The 8,141-nt window shown below is 34.9% G+C and overlaps 1 protein-coding gene across 2 annotated transcripts; it reads left to right on the forward strand.

The window, feature by feature from the left end:
- The first annotated feature begins 1,273 nt into the window (after nucleotides 1-1,273).
- Nucleotides 1,274-6,019, forward strand: LOC113113788 (caspase-7-like). 2 transcript variants are annotated; one of them, XM_026280271.1, is made up of 8 exons: nucleotides 1,274-1,291; nucleotides 1,997-2,021; nucleotides 2,782-2,827; nucleotides 3,285-3,421; nucleotides 3,516-3,644; nucleotides 3,727-3,902; nucleotides 5,174-5,288; nucleotides 5,379-6,019. In XM_026280271.1, the coding sequence occupies exons 3-8, from the start codon at nucleotides 2,787-2,789 to the stop codon at nucleotides 5,606-5,608; spliced, it is 828 nt and encodes a 275-aa protein (XP_026136056.1). In that variant the 5' UTR covers nucleotides 1,274-1,291; nucleotides 1,997-2,021; nucleotides 2,782-2,786; the 3' UTR covers nucleotides 5,609-6,019. The 2 variants fall into 2 exon arrangements, with proteins under 2 accessions (XP_026136056.1, XP_026136055.1); XM_026280270.1 differs by lacking the exon at nucleotides 1,274-1,291 and having other exon boundaries at nucleotides 1,723-2,021.
- Nucleotides 6,020-8,141: the final 2,122 nt, after the last annotated feature.

An 8,141-nucleotide genomic window follows, 5' to 3' on the forward strand; every position in this document is an offset into this window, starting at 1 on the left:
CCATCACCTTGCTCTCCTCTCACTGAGAAATACTCCTATCACTGGTACGTCCTACTCACCAGCTCAGGTTCTGATGGGAAGAGTTCTAAGGAGCACCTTACCAGTGTCCAGTGAAGTCCTGCGCCCAACTACTCCCAAAGGTGTTCATCAGGCGCTCCAAACCCTGCAAAAGAAGCAAGCGTGTCACTACAATGTGGGGGCAAAAAGTCTTCCAGAACTGCATGCGGGAAATACTGTGCACATTGAAACAGACAGAGGGTGGCAACCGGGTCTTATTGTTTCAAAACGAGATGAACCAAGATCCTATAATGTTGTCAATGAAGCAGGACGACAGTTTCACCGCAACAGGCGCCACCTGAGGAAAACAATTCACAAGCCTACAGAAACATTTAATCCAGAAGTTGAGACCCATGACGATACACACTCTCACATCCCAGAGGCACATGAAGTGACAGATCAGCCTGTACAGTGTGTGCCAGAGCAATCTGTATGTAACAGCAGCACCACAACCACCAAGAGTGGTCGGGTTGTAAAAGTTCCTGTGAGGTTTCAGGACTACTGTATGAATTGACTGTATATTTACCTAGTAATTAAGGTGAAGCATTTTTAAGCTCTGAACTGCTTAATATGCAAGATGTTTGCTATAAGTAAGAAAGAAAATGTTCCTGTTACGAGAACTTTAAGATCTATATCCAGAGTTCATATCCTGTTTATTGCTTGTATTGTTTTCTGTGAAAAGGGAGGATGTGATGTAGTGTTATATGCATTATGGTGTAATTGCATATTGACTCCACTAGAGGGCTACCTTGGGTTGATTTAGTGGGGGTTACGGTGTTAGACGAGTTAGACAGTGGTTTTGCATGAGCGGGTTAGCAGCAGGAGCTGCTTGTGTTCTATAATAAATATGTGGTTCTGAGTTATAACTCTCTGTGTACGTAGTCTACTGGATACACTGCAACAGAAGAAACACTACACCGGGAACACATTACAACCGGTGCTTCCAGTTGCACTGGCTTCCTATTAACGCTATAAGATTGATTCTGAAGTTCTAATGTGAACATATGACTGCACGGGATGTGTCTTTGTATCTTATTAGTCCTTATATTCCACCACACCCCATCTGTTCTGCCAACTCTCTTTTACTCTGTCAGCCTTCATTTAAATTTAAGATATATGGGGGAAAGAGCTTTTTCATTAAAAGCCCTCAAGCTGGAATGCACTTCCTTCTACCATCAGAAACTCTTCAACTTTGGAACACTTTAAAATTCTCGTAAAGACACATTTATTTAAGGTTGGTTTTAATTAACTGTTGTTTTGTTCTTGTTATTTTAGTTTTATTGACTGGATGCACTTTGGGTTTAAGAAAAGTGCATTACAAATAAACTGCATTATTACTTTATGTGCACATTTAGGCTTCCAAGCATCTTTTGAGCATTTCAAGCATCCAGGGCTATTAAAACAGAAACAACAAAAAAGCTATCTTCATCAATTGAACAAAAATAAGCAAATTAGATTTCTGAAGGTTCATGTAAAAATAATTACAAACGTGAACGCAGAATCAGCCAATCAGTATTTTCTGTTCGAGCAGAATACGTAAATTTAGATTTAGATAAAGCTCAAAAATCCGCTATAAGAATTACTTTCGGAATGACTTCTATAATATTGTACTGTACTTTTAGAGACTGTTGTGTTTACTGCGCATGCGTTTTCGTGGGTGGAGCCAGTCTCACGGAACTATTAGGATTTAATGCTTGGTTCTTTGGTTCATATTTATGAGTAGGATTTCGCTATTGAAAAGACGTTAAAAATATTAATTAATATTTACAATCTAAAATTTGTCTTAGAGGACGTTAAAAATATCACTCCATTAATATTTACAATATAAATTTGTCTACGTTCTACCCTCCCTCCCTGTTAAAGAGAAACTTTCTTTGGGTTTGTACTAGTTAAAAACTTTCCGGATCATCAAACTATTTGTATGTCATTTCTTTTTCAGAAGGAAAACACCTGACAACACAACTGTAAGTTATTTACCTTAGTCACACTACTGATCACCTTAATTACATTTATATATATATATATATATATATATATATATATATATATATATATATATATATATATATATATATATATATATATATTGTTTCAGAATGAAATGTGCTTTTAAAAAAACGAATGACAAATGGATTTAGATTAAAAAAATAATAAGAAATCAGAAGTGACTGTAAATGCCACTAGAGACTCAATGGATTAAGTTTTTCTAAAATTAGGTTTTGTCTCATTAAGGTGGCTGTGATAGTCTAAGACAAAAATTCATAATACAAAGTTACCATAAATCCAGATATTTGTGATCATTGTGGATGTTCAACATGCAGAGACTAAGAAAGAAACAAACAAGTTATCTTTATATGAACTTGTTACACCTGTTGTTTTAAAGGTCAGGCTTTATGGGAAGTGCGTTTGAAAACACATATTGTATGGTCATTTCCTTACAAGAATACAGTAGTCATCCTAAAGTATTGTATGTCATTTTTATGAATAGTTGTAGTAACATAAGTGTGTGTGAGTGTACAAAATCAGTGACTTGCATAGAAACTTGCAAAAAAAAAAAAAAAAAAAAAAATATATATATATATATATATAATTTCCTCATGTTATGTTACTTGGAATTGCTAGAGAATGTGTTGATTTGACATAATAGTCTATAACATTTATTAAAATTGCTGGAAATGTGAAGCATTATGTATCAGTAGATCTGTTTCTTTTGTTTCCCTTTAGTGACCATGTCGGACTCTGTGGATGCCAGACAAGTGAATGCCAAAGAGTATGTGTGATTTAAATGAAAACTGAACTGATCTGAACTGCAGAAATGCAGAAAAACAGGCATACGAAAGGAATAGTTCAGCCAAAACCAAAACTTTGATAGATGAGTTTGTTTCTTCATCTGAACAGATTTTAAATTGCTCACTAATGTTTCTATGTAGTGAATCCGTTGGTGAGCAAGTGATGTAAAGCACTTTTTTTTTTATTTTTTTTTTACATCCGTTCTGATGAAGAAACCTGTATACATCTGAAATGGCCTGAGGGTGAAATACATTTTCAGCTAATTTTCTTTTGTGAGTGAATAATCAAAATTAGTCAAAAATAAGGAAAAATCTCATTGTGAAGTTAATGAAAGTAACTGCTAACTAACCACTTTTTATTTACCACTTCCTATAGTGTCAGTAAATCATTTCCAAAGTAATTGTGAACGCATCATAAAAGTCTCTTTGTTTGCACAGGGGTTCAAATGTCACAGATGCTGGAATTGATCAGACGGATGCCAAACCACATTCAGATGTTTTTCAATACAATATGAACTATCCCAGTCTGGGACAATGTATCGTCATCAACAACAAGAATTTCCAGAGAAATACAGGTACGAGCTGGGACTAGCCCTGATGAGTTGAACAGGTTAGTAGTAATGTCCTGATACTTTTTTGATTAATCCTTTTTTTCCCCTTTTTGAACAGGATTGGGAGTTCGTAACGGGACAGACGAGGATGCAAAGAATGTGTTTCAGGCCTTCTCAAATCTGGGCTTCAAAACGAAAATTTACAATGATCAGACTGTGTCACAGATGAGAAATTTGTTAACTAAAGGTATGTTGATTGAGTCTGAATAGTGATTGGTTACAATAATTGAATTGATCAGTCATAAACTCGTATATTCTTTCATCCTCAGTGTCTAAAGAAGATCACAGTAAATCAGCCATGTTTGCGTGTGTGTTGCTGAGTCATGGAGAAGATGATAGGATATTTGGCACAGATGACTGTATTGAGCTGAAGGAACTGTTTGCACTCTTCAGAGGAGACCGCTGCAGATCACTGGTGGGGAAACCCAAGCTTTTCTTCATTCAGGTGAGCCGATTGATAATATAGAAGTCTTTTATTGTTCAGAATTGTGTTATTTTACTTTTTACTACCACTGATTTACTTCATTTTAATTTGTATTAGTTTATATATGTATGTATGTGTGTGTGTGTGTACATTATATATTTATAACACTACGGGCCATTGAATGTTTGAACCTGAACTGGTTTCTGAACGTTCTGAGGTATGCAGTTATTTTCTGGGAAACACGGCAAACGTAGTTCAAGGCAGCTCATCATCATCATTGGTTTGATCATCAAGAAACATGCAAATCAGTGCAGTCGTTTTACAATAAACCAAATGACCCACAGGCTGACAAAGTTTGGGCAGCAGAAGTGACGAGCATTTATCATGCCGTACATCACACACATTCATATCGCTCTACTGCAGTAACAAGTTAGCCCCAGTCATTTTTCCAGATTCTGAAATAGTTAAGAAAAAATCTGTAGAAACCTTGGGTGATATTTTGGGACAGGTAGTGTCTTAATCTTTTAGTCGGTGGGTTTAAAAAGAAATTTAGGCAATGTATTACAGAATGCTTGAAATGTCTACTTTTAAAATAAAATATTCAAACCAAAATAAATAGGCTACTCTCTGATTATGTAATCCATATGAAATGTGCATTTCTCTCTGGTGTTCATGGCGTGTCCGCATCGTCAGCTTCATCTTAGCAGCGACACAGAAAACACCAGTTTATTACTAAACAATGAAATGAGTCCTTGCTAATTTAAACACATTCATAATCATTACTTTAACCGGTTCTTTGTGGCAAGCCTTAAGTGTGCGGTCATAACGCTTATTATGCTGTAGGCTATAGTCTATTTAAGTAATTAAAATAATATAAAGGGGCGACGCATTTGCTACTTGTAAAAAATGCGGGTCAGGAAGCGGGTCATGTACTATATTTTCTTTTTCTTTTTTGCGGACCGAGTTGCGGGCGGGTTAGTTGAAAACATCGTCAGGTGCGGGTTATTTATACATTGACTGGCGCATCACTTGTGCTCAGGACACGTGTCAGAATAAATAAATAAATATATATATATATATATATATATATATATATATATATATAGATAGATAGATAGATAGATAGATAGATAGATAGATAGATAGATAGATAGATAGATAGATATTAGAACCTGCTTTAATGGTTCACAATTTCCATTTGCAATTGTGACAATGACATGCAGTGATGCAAATGATATGACATCAATAGCTTCTTACACAGATGCTTGAGTGTCTGTCCTGTGTGTCTCCAGGCTTGCAGAGGCACAGGTCTGGATGATGGCATCGAGTGCGACAGTGTAGGTGGAGAGGAGGCACAGAGGATTCCTATAGAGGCAGACTTTTTGTATGTCTACTCCACTGTACCAGGTAACTAATATTTGAAGAAACTTTCTTGAGAACCAAAGAAAATGCACAGATATAAATGCCCTTACTTCTTTCTTTTCTGTCTGTTCTCAGGTTATTACTCTTGGAGGAACAATGCTAATGGTTCCTGGTTCATCTCCTCACTGTGTGAGATGCTGTCAAAATACGGCAAGCAGCTGGAGATCATGCAGATCATGACACGTGTCAACCACAAGGTGGCGCTGGACTTTAAATCCTCCTGCAATGATCCAAGGATGACTAACAAGAAACAAATCCCATGTATTATGTCTATGCTGACCAAAGAAGTCTGTTTCCCTAAATAATTAATGTGTATTTAACTGATTATGTTGCAGTGGGGTACAAACACTTTTAAATCATTATTTTAATAATTATTATGTAGTCGTTTAAAGCACTGCAGACTGCAGTCAAAACAGGAAGGGATATAAAGGAAATTTTAAGGGAAATACTGGATTTTAATACACAATTTTTTGATCATGGGTATTTGAAATTATCTATATTTTCTTAATCCTGGTGTGTAAAATGTTACAGTGCTGGGTTTGACACAGACAGCTCTTTTATGATTTTTTTGGCTGTCACTCATCATTTGTGCATTGCTTGGTTCGTCTGCGAGGTTCACGGTTCTCAGTTTCATCATCAGTTATCATCAGAAGTTCTGAACATAAATAATAGCACAATTTGTATTATGATAAATAAACATTTTAGTTTGCTATTAAGCTTGTGTGCTTTGTGTAATTTGTGTTGAGAATGTAGTTTATTCAGAATGTTTACACAAAAAAAACTTGACAACTTTTATCAAAGAATCTTGAAAATTATTTCCACAAAAATATTAAGCAATGACAGTATTAATATTGATAATAATAAAAGTTTCTCACTTAATCAGCATGAGGTTATTCACACCGAATGATTTGATTTATTTAAGAGAAGTGAAGCAATAAAAACTATTAAAGCAAATATTTTAAAACATTTTTTTTTAAACTAAAATTGATAAGTGTCCAAATTCTCAAAGAGTTACTTTAGGATCATTGAGATGCTATTATAGTTTTTATTTATTGGCATTTTTTATTTTATTTTATTGGTTTTTAATATGTCTATATAGTTTTTTTTTTTGTTTTTTTTTATATTTTATTTTAGATTTATTTTATTACATTATTAAAATTATGACATTTTGAAATGCTGCATTGGCAACTAGATAAAATAAAAGTACTTTTTAATATTATATTTTATTTCAGTTAACCTTTATTTTTTATTTACTTTTCAAGGAATTAACGTTTAGTTTTAGTGAATTATAATAATATATGGTAATATTGATAAATAAGAGACTTGTAGCACGAGATCACACCAGTATTAACCACAAGGTGGTGTTCTGTTCTTAGATCCCAGCCAAGTGCTTAAAAACAAGCTGTGTTCCTGAGAAATGAGACAGAAAGCAGAACAACTCCCTGAAACTTTATCTTATTTCTGTTTCAGTCTTGTTTCTCAATCATCTGTCAAGCTGTTTCCTTTTCGTGTTTGTTTAATTAAAAACTATTTCTATACAGGGGAAATTCATGGATGATTTTAGAAAAGCTTTAGGGTAGTTTTGCAATTATGGGACTCTAGTACACGTAAAAAAGTATATCTGAGTCCAGTGTATTATTAAAATATGCTTTGTGTTGTTAGAGTCTGTGTGTTGCATCTCTTTTATACAGTCTATGGTTGCATCATACGCTGGGAGTTGCAGGGCTTGGCAGCATAGATAAGATAATGAGTCTCTCTCTCTCTCTCTCTCTCTCTCTCTGTGTGTGTGTGTGTGTGTTTGTGGAAAGACACAGTGAGGATAGGATTGCACAGCTATAATGCTTTTAACAACTTGCATTGCTTCTCTCATCTCTACAGTTCAATATCTTTCTGTAAATGTCATTCCAGCTGTAGTCATGGACACAACTATTATGCACATCAGTAGTGCACTCAATAAAAACATACAATAGATTAATGCATTTTTTAGTCAGATGCATACAGCTATGCATTATGCACAACACCTGCATATAAATATATGTGATGTACCTTAACACAAAAGAACTCTCAGAAACTTGGTAATTTTCTAATCACACACAACCAGCAGCACTAAAGCGCGATACATATTTGCATGTGGCAGCTTAAGTTTCTTTTCTGCCTGCTTCGCCTTTAAGAAGCAATAACGAAACAACGAGGAAGTGAAAATGAAATCGAGTTTCGCATTTCAGTCTGCAGCCAATGAGCAAACCAGCGCAAAATCTACTATGGCGAAGGTTTAGCTAATGAATATTTAGTAGGTTCGGAGACGTTGCTCGGCGTAAAGTCTCCGGTATTTTATTGTTTTACATGAAGTATTGCGAAATAAACTACACACACAATCAAAGCTGTGAGAGGGAAGAATAATAAAATAAGGTACAAGTGATGTTAATGAAAATAGCTAATTATGATATACGATAAAACACCAACAATAAAATATTATTGTATGATATTATATATATATATATATATATAATCCATGTGTGAAGACATTGTGAAGCACAAGTTTTTTTTTTTTTTTTTTTAATGCAAATGGATTTGAGTTAATTGTATTTAGGCTGTCATTTGGAACAGAAAACGGATTCTTCATTCTACTCAAAAAGAGATCGTTCATTGAAATCCACCCACATTTCTGCTTGTCAGCCAATCAGTGCTCGAGCTTCTCGCTGCGCTATTAATATTCATTAGCTAGGCCTTCCCCATTCAAGGCGTTACTACTCTGACTGCCTCCCACTTTTACTAATATTCACACGCCCACCTACGAAGTTGTCTGTGTGCCAGCTAATCAGCTCGCGAACGTCTTGC

Source organism: Carassius auratus, chromosome 14 (genome assembly GCF_003368295.1).
Source record: "Carassius auratus strain Wakin chromosome 14, ASM336829v1, whole genome shotgun sequence".
NCBI lineage: Eukaryota > Metazoa > Chordata > Actinopteri > Cypriniformes > Cyprinidae > Carassius > Carassius auratus.

What these genes read in the sequence shown, in the direction of transcription:
- LOC113113788 (XM_026280271.1), top strand. Translation starts at nt 2,787, where the DNA reads ATGTCGGACTCTGTGGATGCCAGACAAGTGAATGCCAAAGA. An exon ending in GAATTTCCAGAGAAATACAG is followed by an intron (nt 3,422 to 3,515) that starts GTACGAGCTGGG and finishes CTTTTTGAACAG; the next exon opens with GATTGGGAGTTCGTAACGGG. An exon ending in TGTCTACTCCACTGTACCAG is followed by an intron (nt 5,289 to 5,378) that starts GTAACTAATATT and finishes GTCTGTTCTCAG; the next exon opens with GTTATTACTCTTGGAGGAAC.